Here is a 23,236-nt window from a genome sequence, read left to right as displayed (position 1 = left end):
AGGCTGGAGGAGAAACTCAAACTGAATTCTGCTCAAATATCCAGTTGTTTCTGGGACACTGCTAACACAGTCAGTGTCTGCTTTTACTAACAAGGGCCTCGTCATGAGATTCAGTGCAGGTGGACTCAAACGCAAGAGACGGCTGACAACAAGAACTCAAACAGATAACTCTTTATATCAGGTCAGTGCATGGAAACAGCAAACAGAGAATCACACGACCAAAACAAAGATCAAACAGAGACTAAAGTGAAAACCAGGACTTAAATACCAACTCGACTGATGAGGGGATGAAGTGCAGGTGGAGAAAACGCAGAAAAGCTCAGGTGTGGGAAATAAAGTGATGAGGCAGAGAAACAGGCAGAGAGCTGATTGAGAGAAACTGAGGAGCAGAGAAGGACTAACGAGACTGATGCAGGACAGCTGTGTGGATGGTAAACGAGGGAAAGGCAGCACAGGAACACAGGAGAAAAAACAGTAAACTGAAACCCCAAAAAATCAAGAAAAAACACAAAAACACAATCATCTAAATAATAAACTGATCAAGTAAAAACAAACACAGACTAACTCATGAAGGCAACTTGACGGACATATAATGCCATGATATTAACTAATATATGACATTTAAACCACATACTATAATGACATTCTTTTAATGACATACTATACTATCACATTTTTACGACATAATATACTATGACTTTTTTATGACTTACTACACTATGACATTTAAACAGAGTACATGAATTTTTTTCATCACACACTATATCATGGCATTTTTTATCACATTTAGTAATTTTTGCCTGTTTCATCAGTTTCTATAAAATATTAACACATGTAGAAAAGTTGCAGTTTGTTTTAGATTTCAATCGAAAAAAAAGGGTGTGGAGTCTTTATGATATTGATAATGATAATAATAGCCTTATTATTATTATTATTATTATTATTGTTATTATTATTATATCTAGTTCTGGCAAAGACCTATACAGCAGATACTTCAGATGTCTTTCAAACCTTTGAAACCAGGACAAATTGGATGATTTCCTTAAAAAACATTTGAGGGAATTGCAATAATCAACTTGGTTAGAAATTGTCCAGAAATTGCAATAAATAAGAAGATCTAGAAAACTGCTTCCACTCCGTTTATGAGTGAGATGTTTAATTCAGAGATCAAGCTTTTGCTAATAACAGCATCTGTACTGTTACTGTAAACTGCTGTTTGTGCCACTACAGCTGAAACGCCAGCAGGGGGCGTAATGGAGCCGTGCATACGGTTGAGTCGCACACTGAGCGACAGAATAACCCTGCCTTATAGTGAACAAATAATGTAGTGGTAAGGGAAAAGATAGATTTGAGAATAACTAAACAAATAACAACAAAAAACACAGGGCAAAAGTACCGTAACACAAGGTATATAACGGCATATTTCCACAGTAGGTATTCCATGTCAGGATGGCCGAGCGGTCTAAGGCGCTGCGTTCAGGTCGCAGTCTCCCCTGGAGGCGTGGGTTCGAATCCCACTTCTGACAAGAACCTTTTACTTTGCTAATTTAAGAAAAAACATCAAATCAAAATCAAACGATAATCTCTGTCACAATTCATCGCTATAATTAATAAGCCAAGTGTAATTTTGATTAGTTTTGGTTTGTTTTTATAGAAAAAAAAACTTTCAATGCTATTCTACTTAAAAATACTTTAAAGATATGAAGTGCAGCCAGTGTAGGGTGATAATAGTAATTTCAATGTACAAAACCTTTAAAGGACCTAATTTCAAATGATTATGAACTTTTCAGAATTGGTATGGTGCCATTAATCACTGTCAATGTAGACCGAGATGATTCTAATATACTATGTTTAACCCTTTGAAACATCACTTTTTTTTTTGGTGCGTTTCACAAGTATTTAAACCTTTGAACCCAATTTTTCTCCCGAAATGTGGGGGGAAAGGCAGTCAGCAACTTGTCAAGAAGAGTCCTGCAAATTGCAAGAAAATCAGAGATTTAGAAATTTATAGACATTTAAAACAAGCAAGGGAAATATTTCCAGAATACAACATTCAGAAATGTTGGAGGATGTTAGCTGATAGGAGTTGCAGTTCCAACATTGTGCAACCAATCATCTTTCCAGGTCCAACGTTGTGTGACCTATCTGCTTCCTCCTCTGGAGGTTTGGATTTGAGTTTTACTTTGACAGACTTTTCAGTCGGACATTTCAAGAGGAAGGACTACAGAAATGTGGTTCTAAGCACTGATTTACACATATATTTTGTCAGAGAATGGCCCACTGTGCACTGTGCAACATACAGCATGTATTTTATAAGGTTGTCAAACAGATAATTTTTTAAAATCATGGTTTATCACTGAATTTGAATAGTTTATCACAATTAATCCCTTTTTTCACATTTCCATTATTTTTCATTTTAAAAGAAATTAAGCTAATTTGCTCAGAGTTCAAAGATTTAAATATTTATATTTACTTTCCGGTGTTTTTTTGTTTATTTCATGTATATATAATTTTTTGTAATTTTTCTTGTACTTTTCAAAGAGTTAAAAACATCTTCCAAAATCTAGAAATTTGTTGCAATTTGTGTAATTTTTCTTTCCAAGTTGCTCATTGCCTTTTTTCTCATTTCCTCACCTTTCCAAGCGTATTTCAAACAAAATAGTTAAATTCCTGTGGTAGTACTGTAGAGTCTTCCTGGTGTCCATGAAAGAGTACTGGAATATTACTATGTTTTACACATTTGTCTGGTAAAAACATAAAAAAGAACACATGGCACGCACAGCTGAAACATATTCACAGACAATTTATTTCTGATTGAAATTATTTCACATCATAGTTGTTATTTTTCCTGTTGAAGATCTTTTGTATTTTTATTACAACAGCCACAGAGCAGCAGCAGCAATAATAATAATAATAATAATAATAATTATAATAATAATAATAACCCAGCAGGAGAAGCAGATCAATGCGGAAAAAGACTGAAAAAGAGAGAGAAACATCATGGGCGCCCCTTTTCCAGCTGCCAAAAAATATTTTTACTACAAGGAATTATGGGAAAGAGAGTTGTTGGGTTTTTTTTTCAGTCTGTCAGATTTGCCGCATCTGACCCTGTTCCTTCCATAACAACTGTTAAGACTGGAGCACAGCTGTACACGTTGGACATGGTAGAAACTCTTTACAGTCTGTGAAGAATAAAAAACAGCAGAGAGAAAACAGATGAGAGAGGGGGAGTCAGGATGGAAAGCAAAGCACAGTGAGCTCCACAGGATACGGAGACATGACAGAACAGAAGACGCGTCTCTATTCAACCATTACATCGTCTACAGTAATAAAATCTTCCGTTATAACCTCGACGTGCTGCCCCCAGGCTCACAGGCTGGACATGTGGCAGCTCATCATGGCCTAAAAACTGAGTTCAATGGCAGGATTTTAAAAAAGGAGAGTTCGCTTTCATGCAGAGTTCGATGAGAAGATCGATGCCGTTCTCGTGTCTGCACGTATGAAGCTAGCATCGAGTTAGCTTAGCATAAAGACTCGAAACAGTTAGCCTCGCTTTGTCAGAAGGTGATCCCGTCTTCCTACCAGCACCGTTAAAGCTCATGAACAAACTGTAAACAAAGGACACATTGTGGTTTTAGGGGGTTTGTGTGCCGGAATATAACTTGGCTATACTGATGTATAAAGAGAAGTGGATACAGCATTGAAAGTGCAATCCTATGAGAGTTGCTCAGTGGCGCACAAAGCCCAACTTCAATGTATAAAATTACCCAGATGATCTGGCGATTATAGGCACCACTTACATTTTATGAACAACAGACTTATGGCGTAGACAGACCGCTAACTTCTGGTTTGGTGCTTCGCTAACTTAGATGGGGATAAAATTATTTAATCATGCTACTCTCGACTGTTGAAATGTTATGGCACTGAATGGATCAATCATGATTGAGAAACGAGCCATGTAGTGGCAGTTGTGATGCTCAAGAAAATGTGACAAACGTCTCTTTCGGCATGTCAGTCAACGGTAAAATGTCTTTTGGGCTGTTTGGCCACTGCGAAAATATCTTCAAAGCACACCCTGGGGGCCTGCATGAAACTAAAAATCTAAGTTTACTTGGGGGCCTTGGGTGGATGCATGAACTTTGTGCAGGTTGCCAGGCAACCAGCAAAGACTTGTTCCACTTTGTCGCTTATTAAACCATAAGATAAGTAAGCTATACAGTAATACGGTAGTTTTATCCCCATTTTCCACCAAAATTGGTGCGTGCACGCAGGATTTTTAAACACAGGTAAACCCCGCTTAAAACCCGCTTTCCCATTGCAAGTAGAGCAGAGCTGTGTTCACGGATCTGCAACAGACGAGTATGTCTTTTAGTGTGTGTGTGTGTGTGTGTGTGTGTGTGTACATTGCTCAATGTCATGGACAGGCCAGAGAACAGCTAAACATTAGAAAGCGACGTGGACAGATGTCTGTGTACTCCTAACGGCGGTGCAAGAAGCTGAAATTAGTGCGTTCACACGGGTGCTGTGTTCACATCGATGCCGATCGGAGCCGGAGGCGATAAATACCTGTGACTACTGCAGTCTTTTGACCCGCATATGAATGCTGATTGTACACTTTCCCATTGCATTTAAAAAGCCAGATTTAAGAGGGTTTTTTGTTCAGTGAGAATGAGGCTTTAGAGATGCTGATAGCGTTGCTGTTTTCGGTCTTTGTACTGAACTTGGCGAAACTACACCAAACGAAATGGATGCTGACTGTAGTTTCATATTAAATGCACAGACATGACATTATCAACCTTCTCATGTAACTTTGGTCAAGAAAGCAGTGAAGTCTGTTTCCCCAAAATTCAAATTATTCCTTTGAAACATTCAGATGTAGAAAAACATTGCGATAAAACAAAACTACAGTAAAGGTACACTGAATCATCAGTTTGCTAATGTGCAGAAGAAAAAACAACTGTATTTTAAAAAATGATATCGGTTGGCCAGCCAGTGTGGTCCACCTCTGATATGATTATCTGGCAGGATTCGGACAGTAATTCTTAGGGAAACAAGAAACTTTTTTTTTTTTTTTTTTTTAAATAAAAATTGACAAACTTAAATGATCAAATCCGGTCTAGGGGCAGCTTCAGTCCAACAGCACCAGTACTGGCATTGGCTTTTTAGAAAATCAATCCCTATCAAACCCTAACTGCCTCGACCAATAGGATCTGTCAAGACTGGGTAGATCCTGGCAACAACCAATGAGGGAACAATTCGATGGGATCTCTCCATTTCAGCCCCTAACCTCTGTGAGATAGTGATCAGACCCTTTATCATATTTCAAACCTTTTATAAAACAAAAAATTACAAAATAAAAATACCAGATGACGCAGCGACATGTACATGCAAAAAAAAAAAATTAAACACAGAAAAAAAAAGTTTGATTAAAGTGATCAAATCAAAGAAACTTAAAAGATAATATGAAAACATAATTTGTTAGATTACAGTGCACTTTGTGTGAAAAAAAAACAACCACACACATAAGATGAAGGCAACACCAGCCTGCCGATGAAGGGAGGCCGAGAGAAACACAGAAAAGGATGAAGGAGACAAAACGAAAGGGAGGAGGATTCAAAAATGGTTCAAAGAGAGGAAAGGAGGAGACGACTATATACACTCGTATATACATCATACAGGATATGAAAGAGAGCACAAGGTCCCAAAGACGGACCCCAAAGATGGCCGTCTACAGGCCAAACAGAACTGTCATGGCACCCAATAAATAGGAAACAAAGCATGTCATAGCGGACGGCATCCTGTCCTCTGCTGCAGTTTTTCTGCCTCGACAAACACCCCGAGCGTTCTGGAGGTCGACACGAATAAATAAAATGGATGGATGCAGGCAGAGCGACTGGGAAAAAAAAAATCTGCGTATTTCTAAGGTTAAAAAAAGAGAAATCAACGACATCCAGACAGTGAGGAAAAAAAGAGACTCTGACAAAGTGTGCCAGGGCAGTTACCACATCATATGAAATGTTGCCACAATAAACAGGCAACATTTTGAGGGAATGTAGACAGGCAAATATGGCCGAAAGGTGCTTTTTTTTTTTCTCTCCCCCCAATCTTTTGTCCCTTATAGACCACATCGAAAGAATATGTACAATAATTTCTGTCCCATCCTTTGATGAGAATTATTCATCCCAACAGCCTAAAAATGTCACCCATGTATTATGGCGTAGATATAAATACAGCAGAACAATTCAAAACAGGTGGTGTGACAGAAAGATAACAATAGGCAACGCATCCACAACACTAGAGGCACTGCGACTCTTCGCCCTGCCGTCAGCAGGGAGGGTCAGAGACCCAAACAGCGTCTCTCCACAGGCGGTTTATAATTCCACTTGATACACAAATCAAACCACACTCGTGTTGGCCTGAAGAAACAAGTGCACAAAACTAAACTCGATGACGATGTTTGGCAAGTTCTTCTCTTCGTCTCAAAAAGAGCCAAAAAAATAGCAGAGGATATGAAAATATACAACTCTCAGCTGGTGATGGGGCTTGTTTACAGGTCCACTTTACAGGTTACCACCATGGCATCGGGGGACAGAGAGATCCATGTGCCCGCTTTGTTGGCTTCTTGTTTTAAATGTTGCAAAAAAAAAAAAAAGAAAAAAAAGAAGACAACAGGACGCCTGTACTTCATTATTGTGAGGACAAAAATCAAAGAGAGACAGAGTAAAGGAGGCTTTTAAAGACACAAATTATAAATATCAGGCAGTCCCAGACCACCCAGCTACTGCTACACAACTGTCCTATTAAATAGTAATGGGAGATCATCAGTATGTACACTGAAAACAAAAAAAAGGAACAAACGTTGCCATCACCGTTTCCTGCAGAGTTCCCGAAATGTGTCTGAAATGTCATCACCGGGGGTTTTCTTCATATATATAGAAACACACAATATATGAAAGCACAGATGTCTGGAAAAATATGTTCATTCAAGTTGATAAAAACCTTTTTTTTTTTTTTTCCTGTGTGTCGTGTTGGAGGAATAGGCACAGTCTTGCAACTCTTCTTTTCTCTGAGGTAGCACCTCATTTTCCCAAATGAAAGACTCAAAAGATCCGGAAAACTGAAGCCAAAGAGCGAGGGCCGAAAGTGATTAACAAGTTGTCTGTTTGGAGAGCTACATCGTGGATCCGATCGGAGAGGAACTGGAATGTGAGCTGCTGAATCGAGAGAGAGAAAAAGAGAGGAAGGCTCAGGTTTTCCTCGCGACACGGACACACGGAGGTGGGAGGGGCAACGGCTGGACAGCTGGACTGAATATGAAAAACCGCATATGAAAGACGGGCCAAAAGATAAAGACAGAGAGAGATAAGTGTCCTTATGTCACGATATAGCGGCTCCTTGCATGTCCTCTGATCACAAGGTCCTTGAAACATCAGTTGACAGAAGTACGGGGAGCGGCGAGGTCCATAAAGATTTCTCGTTTAGAAAACAAGTGACTGGACAGTTCCCTCCTGGTGATGGCGTCACTACAGGAGTCCGTACGCTCCGGTTACATCATCACGCTGGGATGATGTCATAGTTCCTGGTCTAATGATGGGCGACGATGGAGATGACATCACTACACAATTTTCGTGTCATGTGTCTGAGCCTGTGTGCAGTGTGTGCATGTTTTATGTGTGTGTCTGGGTGTGTATGAGGGTCATGTGAGCGTGAGGTGGATCACCAGGCCTCCGTGTACCGAACATCGACATCTTTCAGGTTGGGCAGTTTGGCCTGCAGAGAAAGACACACACAAGGAAACAGCTTGAAACCTCGATAAACTCTCTATCGGCTTCAAGGCCGGCTCACATTTTGGATGTTTTTTTCCTCACATTGTCATTTATGTCAATTTTGTCTCCTTAAGAGAGATAAGTGAGTGCAGATGGTAGAAAACTTAAAGAGACTTTTTAATCTGCTTTTATTTTGGTTGTTTTTATATGTTTTTTGTGCTTATCTTGTAGCACTTTGAGATTTGTTTCAAATGTAAAGTGCATTTTACAATTGCGCTTAATACAGAGGACAGTGCGTTATCGTGCAATGGTGGCATGGAATTCATTACCAAGTTTTTTGATTTCTGAAAGAAATACAATAAAGTCTCACAAAAAGTTAAGATTGTATTTATTCACTCAAGGAACAGCGTTGATCACTGTACGTGACACTATGAAATCGATTTTGAGCCAATCATTTTTTAAAAATTATAATTATCATTATTTTTGTGTGATTAAGTCGATGGTTTCTAGGTATTCTATTTTCATCAGCTATTGAGGAGCGAGATTATTTTGTAGAGTTGCTGTATGTATTAGACGATCGTTGAGTCTGTGCCGATTGTTTTGGTTCTGTGTTTTGTCAAACTGTATGTGTGTTATGTTATGTGTATTTGTGTAATCGTACAATGAATAACAGAGACCCCAGGAAGAGCAGCTACTGTCAAAAAACAGAAGCTAATGGGGATCTTAATAAACAAACAAACAAACAAACCTTGAGGTCCTCGTATGTGTCGGCTGTGAGCTTGGTGCTGTTCATATTCAGACTGCACAGACTCTTCATGGCTGAAGGAGGCAAACACTTACGATTAGTTACAATAAAATTACAATCACAAAAAAACTCACTTCTTCCCTCAACAAAGTGAATATGTTGACAACACTGCCATAATAATTTGAATAATAATATTATTTTGAACAATATGAGTCATTGTGTGTGTTTTCTTACAGCTGAGAGCCAGCAGACCAGCATCAGTGACGGGAGTCTCACACAGGTTCAGAACCTGAAGGCAGGCCAGATGCTCAGATAACAACCTTAACCCTGCATCCCCAAACTGAAGGGAGAAAAACAGGAAAAAAGGACACGCATTAGACCAATGATGCTCAACTTATGGCCCAGGGGCTAAATCTGGCCCCGAAACTGTTTTTTAATTCACAATAAAAATAAAGTGATTCACACTGGGAAATTTTTTTTGTACTTTTAGTAAACATAAGGTGCCAGAGTACATAAAACAGCATCAAAATAGAGCTTGATTATAAAAAAATGCCAGTGGAGGATCCCCTGCATCCCCAAAAGAGGTCCTAGCTATACACCTAAAGTCCTAAAATTCTAGAAACATCCTAAAATCACAGAAATGTCCTAAAATCCTATAAATGTTCTAAAATCCTAGAAATGCCATCCAATCCAAGAAAAATCCTTAAATACAAGATATTCCCTATTATCTTAGAAACATCCTAAAATCATAGAAATGTCCTAAAATCCAAGAAACATCCTAAAATCCTACGAATGCCATCCAATCCGAGAAACATCCTTAAATCCTAAAAATGTCCTAAAATCCTACAAATGTCCTAAAATTCCAGAAAAAGTGCTAAAATCTGACAAAAGTCCTAAAATCCTACAAACATGTTTGGTGTTGCTGCGCCCCCAAGCAAAGCAGGTTGAGTATCTCTGCATTAGACAGTGATTGTATCATTAGTGGTGTGTGTTTGTACTTGTGTTTGTGTTGTGTTCCAGTGTGTGTGTGTGTGTGTGTGTGTGTGTGTGTGTGTGTGTGTGTACCTGTGTGGACCAGAGGTTGAGCTGTTTTAGTGAAGGCAGCTTGATGAGCTGCTCGGCACAGGCACTGGTGACGTTTGTGAAGGCCAGGCTCAAGTTCTCCAAGTTCCCAAAGGAACCTGAACTCAACAGGCGGGCCAGGTCTGCATCCTAAATGTGGAGGGAAAAACATTCAATACTGAAATAGTAAACACAATAAACTCATAATCTTATAAAATATGTTGGCCGGGACAGAAGAGGTTAAAGTGTTTTTGTGTGCAGCAGTGAAGGCTTCGGCGTAATCTCACCGTGGACTTTGAGGGCAGAGTCAGCCGGGTGGGGCCTCCTTTCCTTTGCTGAGGAGAAGACAGACAGAAAAAAAAGATGGCGTCTTAACTCTCAACCCTGCAGGAACCTTTTCAGACAGTAGATGGTGTGCGTGAGCAGCTGCATGCATGCTGCATTCATCTCACATTGAGAAATGATATTGTTATATTTAAAATATAATAGTACAAAGTTTGAAATATGATTTTAAGAGAGAAAAATCAAACAAAAAAACTGAACTTCCAAATAGTTGTTTCTTGATAAGTGATTTTCTTATGTTTTTTTTTTTTTTTTAGAAATACATTTTTTTCCACAGAATATTTTAATCCACCTGACAAAATGAATCATTTATTCACCCCTTTGAAACCTGAGAAAACTGTCTTGATTTTAAAAAGATATCAGCACAAAGTGTGAGAAGAATTCTTGAAAATTAAAAAACAAGCAAACAAAAAAGAAAGTAAAAAAAAACAAACAAGGCAACCAAGACATGGAAAAATGCTTTAAAAATTCTAATAATTTTGTGACACAATTATAAATATGTAATTTGATAATTAGAATTTTTTTACCTAGCCTATTTTAAAATAATTCTCCAAATCTCCTATTTTTCTACAATTTACTGAACATTTCTTGCCAAATTGCTCATTGCCCTTTTTTCAAGTTTTTGAAAAAGAAAATAAAAAAAACACCAATTTGCTCAGGGTTCAAAGGTTTAAATACTGGGAAAGGTGTCTGAAAGCAGCACAAGAAAAAGTGACGTCGCTCCATGTTTCAGAGGGTTAACCGCTAATTACACACTTATTAAAGATACTAAGTCATAAATTCTAATTTGTGAGTGATTTAATATTTTAATTAATGTTATTATTGAAATTGCCAAATAATACACAGAATAATATGATTATAATGGACACCAAAGCATGTTTTTTTTTTTTTTTATAGCAGACAAATTTGGGGCCTCTGTTGAATCATATTGTATTGAATATACTGGTGGAGTAAATACAATACATCATATACAAATGCATGCACACAAGCTGCTTAACATTTCTTCGGGTGGTATGCATTAAGTGTTTAAATTGTGTTTTCTTAATGTTTAAGAGTGCATAAGGAACATATGACTTCCTCTACATATAAATGTGCAGCTCAGTTCTGCAGACGAGTCAAGTGGCTGTGACTCAGCGTGTGAAGCACGCAGACTGAGCTGAGAGGCTAAGTCACCGTCACTGCTCTGAACTTTACTCCAGCAATTCAAGTCCAGACGAGCTCCAGGAATTTTCACACTGCAGATTTAGGAGTTTTCTGAGAAACGTGCAACAATTTTCTAGTTAAGAGCAAGAGATTGGACGAACGTTGAATGAAGTAGGATTTGATGGACTACAGCAACAGATGAAGCTGAGTAGGCACTAGAGGTGGGCAATATGACTCAAAAATAATATCACAATATTTTGGCGTATTTTTGCGATAACGATATTCTTAACAATATGACAAAATGATAAGAAATATTTTAGTATTACTTTTTAGAGTGGAACGCATGAAAGACAGCAAATATATTTGATTATCACAATGGTATATATTTGGTTTACCAACTGAAGTAGGTAATATTGGGGCATTTCTGGCCTGTTTTCTGAACGTTTTGCATTTCTTGTCATGAAAAGTTCAAGAAAAGGAATTTATTAAATTATCAAAGAAAAAAAATATTATCAATTATTTTTGAGATTTTACAGTCCAACGTCAGAAAAAGAAAATTAATTAAATCCTACTTCCCATGCGTGCGCCTTTTTAAGACTTTTAAAAGTTAATTTTAAGTTGATTTCATACCAGTTAAGGACTTATTTTTAGATTAACGACTTCAACGCCTTTTGAGACTTTTTGAGGATCCATGGGAGCTCTGTAACTACCACTTCAAGTCCATATTTGTACAAAGGACTCTCCCTTTGATATCTCAAAGAGAACATCAAATGCCTGCAGCTTCTCCTTCATGTTAGAACATGCGGACGAGCTCTGTGTGATCCATGATTGTTCGCAGCCAGTGCATGCTTGGTTCGTAACTTCTGGGGCCTTGAACAGTTGCTGTGTTGGAACTGCGGATTGACAAGTAGGCCACATGCGTCACTGAGGACACAAGAATTTGTACGTAATGAGAAACTGGTGATCTGATTTTCCTGCAGAGGCCTCCTCTCCTACGAGCTGAACCAGACAGAAATGTGGGATGAACTGGAACAAGATGTTCTTAGTTCAGAGCTACAGGAACAGCCGGACACCAAGAGTGCAGCACCGTGTTCACGCCAGGCCTCAGTGTACCTCATAAAGCACCCACAGTGTGTGCATGTGTGTGTGTGTGTGTGTGTGTGTGTGTGTGTGTGTGTGTGTGTGTGTGTGTGTGTGTGTGTGTTGGAGAAAAAACTCACCAGTTCTTTGAGTTCTCTCTGTCGGTCGCAGAGTTGCTCGTACATGCGCAGGCCCACCTGGGTGCTCTCCAGAGTGGAGATGATCTGCAGCTGGGTGTCTTTGTTCTCGATGATGTTGTACTCCAGCATCAGACACAGGATCTGGACACACACAGAAACACACACACACACACACACACACACACTGTAAAGGGCCACTGATTTCATGCGTGTCGATCAGTTAACTCCTAACTCTAAGCCTGAGAAAACATGTCACTGTCCTCTGTTGCTCTGGAGAAGGTCTGTCCAGTCTGACAAAATAACCCTGATGATGTCATAGTGATGTAATCAGGGTTATTTTGGCTTGATCTTGAAGACCACAGATTTACTTTTTCATTCCCAAACAGAAATTCAGATATATTGTTTGTTTTTTACCTGCACTTTACCTTTCACCTCATGTTCTGTATATGTTTATCAATAGAAAATAAATAGCATTTAAAAAATTAAATAAAATAAAATAAAGATAAAATAAGATTTTTAACAGGAAGCATCTTAAAACTGGGTTGCTTATAAGAGTTTAAGACATTTCTAAAGTTTTAGGATGTCTCCAAGATCTTAAGACATCTAGCACTTTTGAAGTTTGACCTAAACTAGGGACAAGTACTATGGCCTCTGCTGCTTTGATTTTTACCCGTTATTAAAATCAAACTCACTTTGCAACAATGAAATGCTCAATTTCTCCTTCACTTTATTCAACTGAACCTCACTTGAATCTGCTCAATCACTGAAACTAGAACTGCTTTAAATAATTTCAGCATAAGACTACAACAAAAAAGTAAGTAGTGTGAGCACTCTGAATGCATTGTACCTCCACCATGGTCTGGTTTCCACGTAAGGCCAGCAGCATGCAGGGACCCAGCTTGTTTTCAGCCAGCGAGAGCAGGAACTTCTTGGTCTTATAGCAGGAGCCCATCAAGATATGAACCTGGAGGAGGTGAAGAGGAGGGAAGGGTCATTAATACGCACACATTACAGCTGCAGTTGGTAGCTTTTATGAAAGACTCTCTCACTATATGCACACATAAGAACACCAGACAGTCATGGCATTTTCAAATGGCAATTTCCAGACCTGGGAGAACATTTTGGATAGCTAAATACAACCTTAAAGTTTTGGACACATCATGGGCAAAAGCTTCTCATTTTACAGCTTTAATACACTAAATTTGTTAACATAAGAATATAGTGACAGACTCAACAAATCTGACAAAAAGGTACTTATTTTTTATAAAAGTTACCGACAACAGCTTTAATATTTGAGGTTGACTGTGTGTCCAAACACTCACCATACTGGCAAACAGCTCGCCATCGTCATCACAGGCCACACCTCCTGGACTGTAGAGCTGGAACCAGCCGTCTTTACCTGAACGCACGCTGAGCAGGCAGGAATGGACCTGAAGGGAATATCACACACACAGATTTTCGTTCAGCCAAAATCAGCACTTCTTAAAGCTGTACAGCTGCTACCAGGTTAAAACTGGTAAATCAGAATCAGAATCTGGTTTTATTGCCAAGTGCATTTACATATACAAGAATTTGACTTGGTGTTTTGGTGCATAAATGAAGAAGAAAAATAGTAAATTTAAATAGAATAAGACCGAAGATAATATGTGTACAAAAGGTGCAATGCAGGAATTGTGCAGTTGTGCAGAAGTTGAAGTTGCTGTGCAAATATAAATGAGCACACACACTCACCTCCTGCCTCGGATCCTCCGCAAATCTCTGAATAACATATTTCAGTTCCCTATTTGGACAGAGAGACATTATGACACAAATGTCAAGTTGTTTTCAAACTGGAATCTAACTGAATCTGTGACACTGAACACTTTATGATGTCTTACTTACTTTGTGAATTTGGCATGTGCAAGGGCCCTGGAGAGACAGGACAAAGAGGGAGACATGAGATTTCACAGCCCAAAACACTTATATAATTAAAAAAAGATAAAACAAAACATGTTTCTGTCAGGAAACATTCATTTATTTATAATAGCTTTTTTTTCATCCATCTTACACGCGTAGTTGTGTATTTTGGTTGTCAGTGTTCACACACACATTTTCATCAATAAATTTTGATGACTTTTCTTTGACTTTGAGGCAATTTTAAAGACCATACATCCTCTGAAATGGCCATTGATACTCTTTAAAAATAAGGGGGAAGGCATGTAAAATATTTTTTTAACTTTTCCTTTCGTGTGTGTGTGTCTGTGTGTGTGTGTGTGTGTGTGTGTGTGTGTGTGTGTGTGTCAGTGAATTGGTGCGTGCGCTGATGTGACTCATTATCTCCTCAGCTACAGGGTGCTGGGGAGTATTGTTGCCTTTCCTAATGACGCCTGAAGCCATCGACCAGGCAACAGTGGCGCAGGTGAGCAACAGGTGTGTCCCAGTGTTGGAGAAACAACAAGTTGTCTGCCAGTCAGCGCTAATGAAGCTCTGGATCAGACAGCCAATTACGAATAAGACTCGAGGCTGCTTTTAGCCAATTAAAGTGGGCTCTCTGGGGAGAGAGAGCAGCCGTCCGCCTCCAGTTCATGACCCTCAGAGGCGAGCTGAGGTACCTCATCCACGTCAGAGGCCGGGCCCCAGCAGGACCTCCTTGAAACATGTATATGTCCCAGGAGACGGTTTTGAGAAGGACTGGCAGTAAATGAGGAAGGAGGGAGATGGAGGGAAAGGAAGTGCGAAGGGTGGCGTGCAGCGCTGGGTCGATGGTTACAGTATATGATTATGGGTTCTGGCTGCACTGGTGTTTTTGGACTGGAACTAAAAGTACCAGATTCCGCTTTTCTCTGAAACAGTATTTAGACTGTCATGAGTCACTAAAACGCTCCTCTGAAACACAGTTTACACAAGTATTACTGCTGCTAACACTACTTTACCTCGTGCAGCAGAGTCAGTGACATAACTTTGCATTTTCCTCTAGCGATGGAAAGAGATCCTGTGAAATCTTACTGTAATTCTGCTTCTTTTTTGGTCTGTCTGCATCTGTATTACACACGTAGTTTGTATTTGGTACATTTCCATGACTTCAAGGCAAATATTAAACACCATGCATACTCTGAAACGACCATCAGTACTCCTTCTTGGTTCTTTTTCATTACTATATAAGCTTTTTAATTATATATCATTTAAATATAACTTAATTACTTATGAGAGGGGAGGGGTGGTGCAAAAAGGGGAAGGCATGTCAAATTTTTTAGCACTAGGGAGGGACTTATGTTTTTATTTTTGGCTTAGGATACGGGGAACACAGCTTTAAATGTATTTTAAGTATGTTCTGTATTTTGTGTATATCTTACTCCTCATTTTTTTTAAAGAAGACTTGAAGTTTTCAAGGAGAAATTTTCGGGATTTATTGCTTTTTTGGCTTTTTTTTTATTTATTTTTTTTAAATTTTTGGCGCTATTTAAAGAAAACATTTGTTTTTCAATTTTTGGCAATTTTTGGAGAAAATATTTTTGGCAATTTCTTTTCTTGAAGACATGCCCTCCAAACCCACAGATGTTTTCTTCAAAAGTCATTATTAGATTTTCAAATTTCTGACAGTCACATCATGTGTTATTATACAGGTTAATGAGACAGATTTACATGACTTTCCCAAAAATTTCAGGGGTCTATTTAGTCTTCCAAACTTTTGTCATTTGCAAAAGCAATGACTTTTCCAGCTTTTTCCATGACTGTACGAACCCTGGGTTCTGAGCGTGACCTAAACTCAGTACTGGGCCTGAACGCATCCTTTGTCAACACAGATGGAGGACTGAATCTGCTGCCACTGTCACTGCGCAGGCTGAGCAGACATTGTGTAACTCCATGAAACTGTTGCGTGTTCACAGGAAAATGAATTGGCCGGCTGAGGCCTCGACACTGGCACTGTGAGGCTGCCAAGACGAAGTCAGAGGCGTTTAAACACAGAAAGAAAAGAAAGGAACGCTGCTCTGCTTTTTCAATTTGGTGAAAAGTACAGTAAGTACAGTATATGTGGTAAAGTGCTATACTCAAGTACAGTTTTAAGGTAATTGTACATTCATTTCATCCACTCCATTGAAAAGGGAAACTTTCTAAGATATGAGCTCATAAAACATTATTAATGATACGCAAACACAACTTTCCACTTTCAATTAAGGGGAAACTTTTTTAACTTGGACCATATTTTCTCATGTTTTTGTGTCAATGTGACAAATGGAGACAATAATTTCTACAATTGGTCCAGCAAGTTTTTTATACATTAATGAACTGTAACCAAAAAATGAAAGGGTGTTTCGCAGACTCCAGCAGCTGCTGTAGACTGAGAAAAAATTTTAATTCGCCTGCCGGCAACTTTTAAGGTGGAACGTTTACTTGCAATGCTACTCACTGCATGAGTTGACGTGAATCCATTTATGCATCTTAAATTTCAATACGACAACTTTGACCGCTCCATCTGTTTTTATTTTCTTTCGTGGATGACACGCTCACTGACGAGTGGATCTTCAAGCGTTTAAAACATTTATATTAATTGAGACCACATTATGTGATCTGCAACTGCCGGACATTCAGGGGACAAAAAATGTACATGGCAAATGAAATTCTGCATTTCAAACTTTGTTTGGGTCATTTAGTGTCCCTCGTATGAGATAAATTAACCATTTGAACCCTGAGCACTTGATGCTTGCTGATATTTTCTTTCAACGACATTGAAAAAAAGGCATTGAGTAACTTGGTAAAAGGAAATTCGTAGTTTAAAAAATATATTTAAAAAAAGCTAGCAAAAAATGTTTTAAGCACTTTTTTTAGGTCTTGTTTGCCTTGTGTGTGTTTTTTTCCTTTTTTTGTTCCGCTTTTGTTGTTGTTTTACTAGTTTTCTGATAATTTTCTTGCGCATTTTACTAATTTCTAAACAGATTTGGGTCATTTATTCTTCCGTTGCTCATTGCCTTCTGGTGTATTTGAAAGAAATCAACTTTCTCAGGTTTCAAAAGGTTAATAAACTGTTACCTGAGTGTGAGCTGAGCTGTGTAATGTGTGAAAACTCACTCTTTAGGGAAGGGGATGGGCTGCAGCAGGCTGGCGAGAGCAGGTCTCCAGTCATCGTAGTCCGACCTGACGGAGACCAGATGGTTGTAGAAGAAAAGGAGAGAAAAGAGAGATGAAGAGAGTCAGCGTGACAATGTAAAGAGGAGGGTGCACCCAGGATAAGTTTGGCTGGAGGACAAAAAGACAGAGGAGTCGTTGAAACATGAGGGGCGCTGAGATGACGCAGACCTGCGGCGGCGGTTCAGGAGCTATAGCAGCATCACATTACTGTGTGTTAAGTAACACTGGCTTTGTTACAATGCTACAAACGCACACACACGGCGTCGCTTTTTTAGGCCATCCTGTTTGGTTACCGCACCTCCGTCCCAGCAGAAAAAAAAAAACACACACACACACACACACACACACACACACACACACACACACACACACACACACACACACATACACACACACACACACACACACACACACACACACTGATGTAACTGCTGCTCCACTTTCACAGCGTGTAATCAGTACTGGACTCATACATTCATTCATTCAGGGCTGTTAAACCCATTTACACTGATCGGTTCTTTGGACACACACACATTCACATAATGCCACCTTTACAAACTGGGACACTTCCTGGGTTGTTGACGTGTCGTTTCCTTCATATGAAATTGGCTTGTATTATGTAAGTCTAAAGTGGCTTCATCAAATCACATGTTTGCTGAAAGGCTTTACAAAACCTCTTTAAAAAAAATGTTAAAATCACAAACAGTGCTAGAGCTCAATGACTCTTTCAGTCTGACATCTGATCATGTGTCATAATGAAGTAAGACTGTGTCTGACTTACATGCATGAATGACGACATCATACTTTGGTTGATTTGTCCTACTGTTCATATTAATACGGAGGACTGGCCAAACTGGTTCGGTCTGTTTCTGCATCATTTAATGTGCATCTTTAAATATTGTCACTGGGAACATGGACAACTGAAGTCATGAGACTGAAGCAGATTGGTCAAAACTGAAGTCGCCAGGTGTAAGCCTTAACCCTTTGAAGCTTGAGCAAATTGGTTGGATTTTTTTCAAAAAGGGGGAGGCAATAAGCAACTTAACAAGACATGGCCCAAAAATTAGAAAAAATGAAATATAGTTCAAGAAAATCACCTAAAAAAAGACCTAGAAAAAAGTGCTGAGAAATATTTTTATTTTATCTATTCTTTTTTTCTTTTTCCTGTAACACAATTTAAAATATAAAATTCTTACATAAAGATGGTTTTCAGTAAATTTTCTAATTTTCTATTCTAACATTTTCTAATATTTTTCTCATATTTTATTAAACTAATTTTAAGGCAATTTTCTTATAAACTAAAATTAGCAGAAAATTAATGAAAATTCTTAATCTACTTATTTCTTGCAATTTGTGGAAAATTTCTGACCAAGTTGCTAATTGCCTTTTTTTGTTTTTGAAAGAAATCACACCAATTTGCTCTGGGCTCAAAGGTTTAAATAGTTGCCAAAGGTGTTCGAAAGCAGCAAAAGTTATGTGACGTCGCTCCAGGTTTCAAAGGTTTAAACTAATGTTAAATCTGGGAAAACAAGTGTATCCAAAACGTTGGACGCTTTGATTAATACTCAACAGCAGTGACAGTTTTGAACTCACAGCATCTTGAGGATGAGAGCGAAGCAGCCCAGCACTCGGTCCGCCTGCGCTGGCAGCTGGATGGACAGAGTGTTGACGGCCGGGCTGACCAGCAGACAGTCGATGAGGTTGGGTTCACTGTCGCCCCCGGACGGCCCGCCCTTCCGCCTGGCGTTGGCCGAGTTGTTGTTTCGCTCCAGCTCCACCAGGATCTCGCTGGAGTTGACGACGGAGGGCGGAGGGGAGAGGGGCAGGGAGGGCGTCGGGGAGGAGATGGGGATGGACGGGACGGGGTTTGAAGGGGCAGGCGGAGGAGGCTGAGGAGGACTGGGGTTGGAGGACAGGGGTAAGAGGGTGGTAGGAGGTGGCGTAGGAGGCTCGGGGCGCAGCAGGCGGAGCGGCATTGGGGGTTTGCGCTCGTTCTGCTGCTGGCAGCCGTTTCGGATCTCCTTCAGGCTCGGGGAGTTGTCCCGACTGTGAGGGAGACGAGAAAAGGGGGTTTAGGGTGACTGAACCGCATGCCAAATCTCAATGTTCAGTGTCAAAGTACAGCAGTAATGTCAATGAATATATAAGCAGCACGCCTAAAAATAAAGTGTTATAAAGTGTAATGATGAAGGGAATGAAAAAAGGGGTGAGATGTAGTGAGCGCCTAGAGAGATGGCTGCCGGAGAGATGGCTGCCGGAGAGATGGCTGCCGGAGAGATGCTTCCTTCGTGTGCTGGAGTTTTGGAAAAATTAACTAAGAATGATCCTCTCTCGGGCAAAGGAAGCTAAGGAGATGACGTTAATGAGTTAAGATAGCCCGGGCCATACATCTGTAGTCAACAAAAAGCCCCTATGGAACGCCTGAGAAAGAAACGAGACCGTTTAAGCATATATATCACTGCAATGAGGTCAATTAGTAAGTAAGTGAGGAAGTAAATATGCTTTGACTTTCTTCAACTGCTACAAAACAGCTTTATTTCTCTGAATTGTTTTGTTCTTGTAATAAGCATGTAACTCTGCTGACAAAAATGAAATTCCAGATGTATAAACAGTGCATAAGAAATTCAGCTTTTTAACATTTTTGAATTCTTAGATGATTAATGGCCATTTAGTCCATAAACAATATGGACATTTAAAACTATATTTAATAATTAACACTTAAAAACAACTCAATAAGAAATGACCAAAATTACAAGAAAAAAAGAAAAAGAAACGCTCTCTCACTATACATATATGTATATCTATATATATTCCTGCAACATAATTAAAAATATATAATCATAATGCAGTTTTCTAGATATTTTTCTCTATTATTTTAAAATAATTTTCTAATGATTCTCTCTCTTTTTAAAAATTGATTTCTGACTAATTCATAGGTTATTTTCTTGTCACCTTTTTTTCCTTCTTTTCCTATGTTTCTCAAGTTGCTCAGGTTTTAAAGTTTTAAATGCTTGTTATTGGCATCTGAATGCAGCACAAGAAAACTGTGTCAGGACAGTCCAGGTTTCAAAGGGTTAAACCAAGACTGAATGTAAAGATTTTATCTTTTGAAAACACATTTCGAAGGTTCAGGTCTGAATTGTCACCTTTGCTGCTGAAAATAGTCCAAATTAAATCAACAAGAGCTCGTTTTGTAGAAGAGAAACATCCAGTTGCCAAGAAAAGCCAACTACACCACGCCTCATATTATGCAACTTCAAGGTATTATTCTTAATCAACATAATCATTTAATACTTTTCTATTATTTGTATTTCATATAATTTCTTAAATGCAATTTAACTGCGCTGTAGAGATACTGTTTGCTTTTTTGTTTGAATAAAAACTCATGTCAACACTGCTAATTAGTTTAGGCTATAAATGGCATAATGTGGTCTGATGACCGTAATCTGATCTGCTTTCCCGGCAACATCTGCAAATGACTGTTTACACTGTTTCCTCCGTATTAATCCTACAAGATGTGGGAAATTAACATCATGCGTTTGTCTAATCGATGAAAAAATGGAAAAAGATAACCCTTCTACCGTACCAAGACAGCTGAATAAACATATTACGGAAAATTCTGAAATATTTAAAATACTCTGCTGTGATTTATATAGATTTTTAACATGGTTTTCACACAGAAAAAGTTAAAACAAACTCTGAAAAGAGGCTACAGCTACTTTTTGGTCCTCAAAAACTGTGCAAATCTGCTTTGCAAAGGAGGTTTCAGGTGTTGTTGCTGGTGGGAAAAAGGACTTTTGGATATTGTGCGCCCTCAGCCTGGTGTAGTTAAATGTTTCTAAATCTAAAATGAAAGACTTAGAAGCAGATTTTACAGGATGTCGATGTTTTTAGCCTGCTTGGTTTTACAACTGATTCCCAGAAAGTTCCCTTTTGACTCATTCTTAGTTTTCTTTTCATGCAAAGTTTAGTGCTTGTGAATTGCATTTTGTCGCCGTCTGCAACTTTGTGTTTTCACTGCTGACTTTCTTGGCCGGTCGCCCTTGAAAAAGAGATTCTTAATCCCAACATGGTTTAATAAAGATTAAGTAGATAAATAAATTAATACATAAATGAAAAAGGCTAGTGGATTATGGTTTCAAGTTGTCATAGTAATTTCTTATAAATATTGTCCACACAATCAAACTTCCACTTGAGAGTATTTGCTACATTTTAAATTCACAAGATGTTTGCCTTAAAGATAATTACTGCATTAGTCTAATGTCCCTAAATTACAACATACTTCTAAAACATACAGCTCAGGTTAAAGTGAGGTGTCTACAATAGGAGAACATGCAAAAAGCTTTACTCATGTTTCAGTATTATTGTCAGATATGAGCATACGCTGCCGTTAAATGGTCGAGAATGCACTCAGGTAACCATTTTGTTTACAAGCAGTATGGCAGCACTAAGTCCCAGGGGAGCTGTACGGCTCGTCCAACCCTCCACGCTGCTGACCTTCAGGCCTGACAACGCCAAGCTGCTCGAACTGCAGCGGTCAGATAAACAAGATGTCCGAACACGAGTGGAAAGGCAAGTGGGTAAACCGAGGGAGCCGCGAAAAATCAATCAATCAAGAGAAAGTGGTGAGACAAGCTGAGAGTTTACAAAAAACAAAACAAAAATACGAGAAGCTACCGTGTGTGTGTGTGTGTGTGTGTGTGACTGACCTGTTGATGAACTCCTCATAACAGGAATAGATGGCGGCGAGACACACTGCCACCAGGTTTGGCAGGACACGTGGGTGAGGGCACTGCCCCGTTGGCCCGTGCATGCTGCAACACACATGGCTGCAGGTTAGATACCAAAGTCCGAAATATTTACTGAAGGTCCAGCTTCATGCTGCTTTGAGTGTTTGATGCAGTGCATTTTAATGGAGAGTTTACGTCTTGTTAAGAGGCTTTTCAATAGGAATAAAGTTTGGGTATGAAACTGACCCAATGTGTGTACAGATGTCATTTACACGCAGTCTTAACATAAATCCAAACCTTCCACTACTGATACTTTATTGATTCTTTATTGTGCAATTATACCCGCAGAATATTACACAAAGGTTAGGAGGGGAAAATCAAAGAAAAAAAAATCACTTATAAAAATAAAGAAAAAAGAAAATGTCCTAAAAAAGGTGCTTTATAATAATAATAATAATAATAATAATAATAATAATAATAATGATAATGATAATGATAATGATAATGATAATAATAATAATAATAATAATAATAATAATTGAGAAAAATAATTGTATAGTTTAAAATGTTCACATTGTTTATGGGCTAAAATTGTAAGAAAGCAAACCGATTTACATACTAAATGTAACCCGCCAGAGTATTAACAATGTATGACGTGTTGACACGGACATGTGATTTTATGCATGACAGTTTCTCACCTGTGGACGAACTTCTTGACAACTTCCATCCCTGCATTCAGCTCGTTGAGAGCCAGGATGTACTCCTGAGTAAAGAGACGCAGTCGAGGGCACTTTCCAAAATCCTGCAAACACGTAAACAGGCACAGAGATAAACACCAAACCGAAGTGCAAAAGAGAAAAGACAGAACTTAGGGACCATATCCAGAAATGTAAAAGCTGTCTACTTTGTTTTTGTTGCTGTACGGGGAAAAGATTTTTTAACATAATTTTTTCAGGCATCTTAAGATTTTTTTTTTTTTTTAAATGAAATTGAGAATGAGTGAAATGTTGCCTTCATGGTTGGTGCCTTGGCCCCTCAACGACTAGGCGCTTCGGAGATAATTCATAACTTTAACTTTTGATTTTGTGGCTAATATTGACATAATTAGCAAACTAATGTTTC

General features: G+C 38.8%; 1 protein-coding gene and 1 non-coding gene across 2 annotated transcripts in view; one reads left to right on the top strand and one right to left on the bottom strand.

Moving 5' to 3' along the window:
• Positions 1 to 1,443: 1,443 nt before the first annotated feature.
• Positions 1,444 to 1,526, top strand: trnal-cag (transfer RNA leucine (anticodon CAG)). The gene has a single exon. It is a non-coding gene; the product is annotated as a tRNA-Leu (tRNA).
• Positions 1,527 to 2,783: 1,257 nt separating this feature from the next.
• Positions 2,784 to 23,236, bottom strand: part of cmip (c-Maf inducing protein) — a 58,157-nt gene continuing 37,704 nt past the window's right edge. Inside the window, exons 8-21 of the mRNA XM_042495532.2 lie at positions 22,813 to 22,916; positions 22,094 to 22,198; positions 18,978 to 19,430; positions 17,325 to 17,390; positions 14,160 to 14,186; positions 14,010 to 14,058; positions 13,601 to 13,708; positions 13,126 to 13,242; positions 12,279 to 12,419; positions 9,861 to 9,908; positions 9,577 to 9,723; positions 8,746 to 8,851; positions 8,515 to 8,585; positions 2,784 to 7,770 (exon numbers count right to left, since the gene is read on the bottom strand). Coding sequence (XP_042351466.1) covers positions 7,717 to 7,770; positions 8,515 to 8,585; positions 8,746 to 8,851; positions 9,577 to 9,723; positions 9,861 to 9,908; positions 12,279 to 12,419; positions 13,126 to 13,242; positions 13,601 to 13,708; positions 14,010 to 14,058; positions 14,160 to 14,186; positions 17,325 to 17,390; positions 18,978 to 19,430; positions 22,094 to 22,198; positions 22,813 to 22,916 — 1,596 coding nt within the window. The 3' untranslated portion in view covers positions 2,784 to 7,716. The remainder of the gene's footprint in view (positions 7,771 to 8,514; positions 8,586 to 8,745; positions 8,852 to 9,576; positions 9,724 to 9,860; positions 9,909 to 12,278; positions 12,420 to 13,125; positions 13,243 to 13,600; positions 13,709 to 14,009; positions 14,059 to 14,159; positions 14,187 to 17,324; positions 17,391 to 18,977; positions 19,431 to 22,093; positions 22,199 to 22,812; positions 22,917 to 23,236) is intronic.

Source organism: Plectropomus leopardus, chromosome 7 (genome assembly GCF_026936395.1).
Source record: "Plectropomus leopardus strain MGB_pleo_1.0 chromosome 7, ASM2693639v1, whole genome shotgun sequence".
Lineage (NCBI taxonomy): Eukaryota > Metazoa > Chordata > Actinopteri > Perciformes > Serranidae > Plectropomus > Plectropomus leopardus.
The sequence above is the reverse complement of the archived record's forward strand: the minus strand, read 5'-3'. Positions and strand labels throughout refer to the sequence as shown.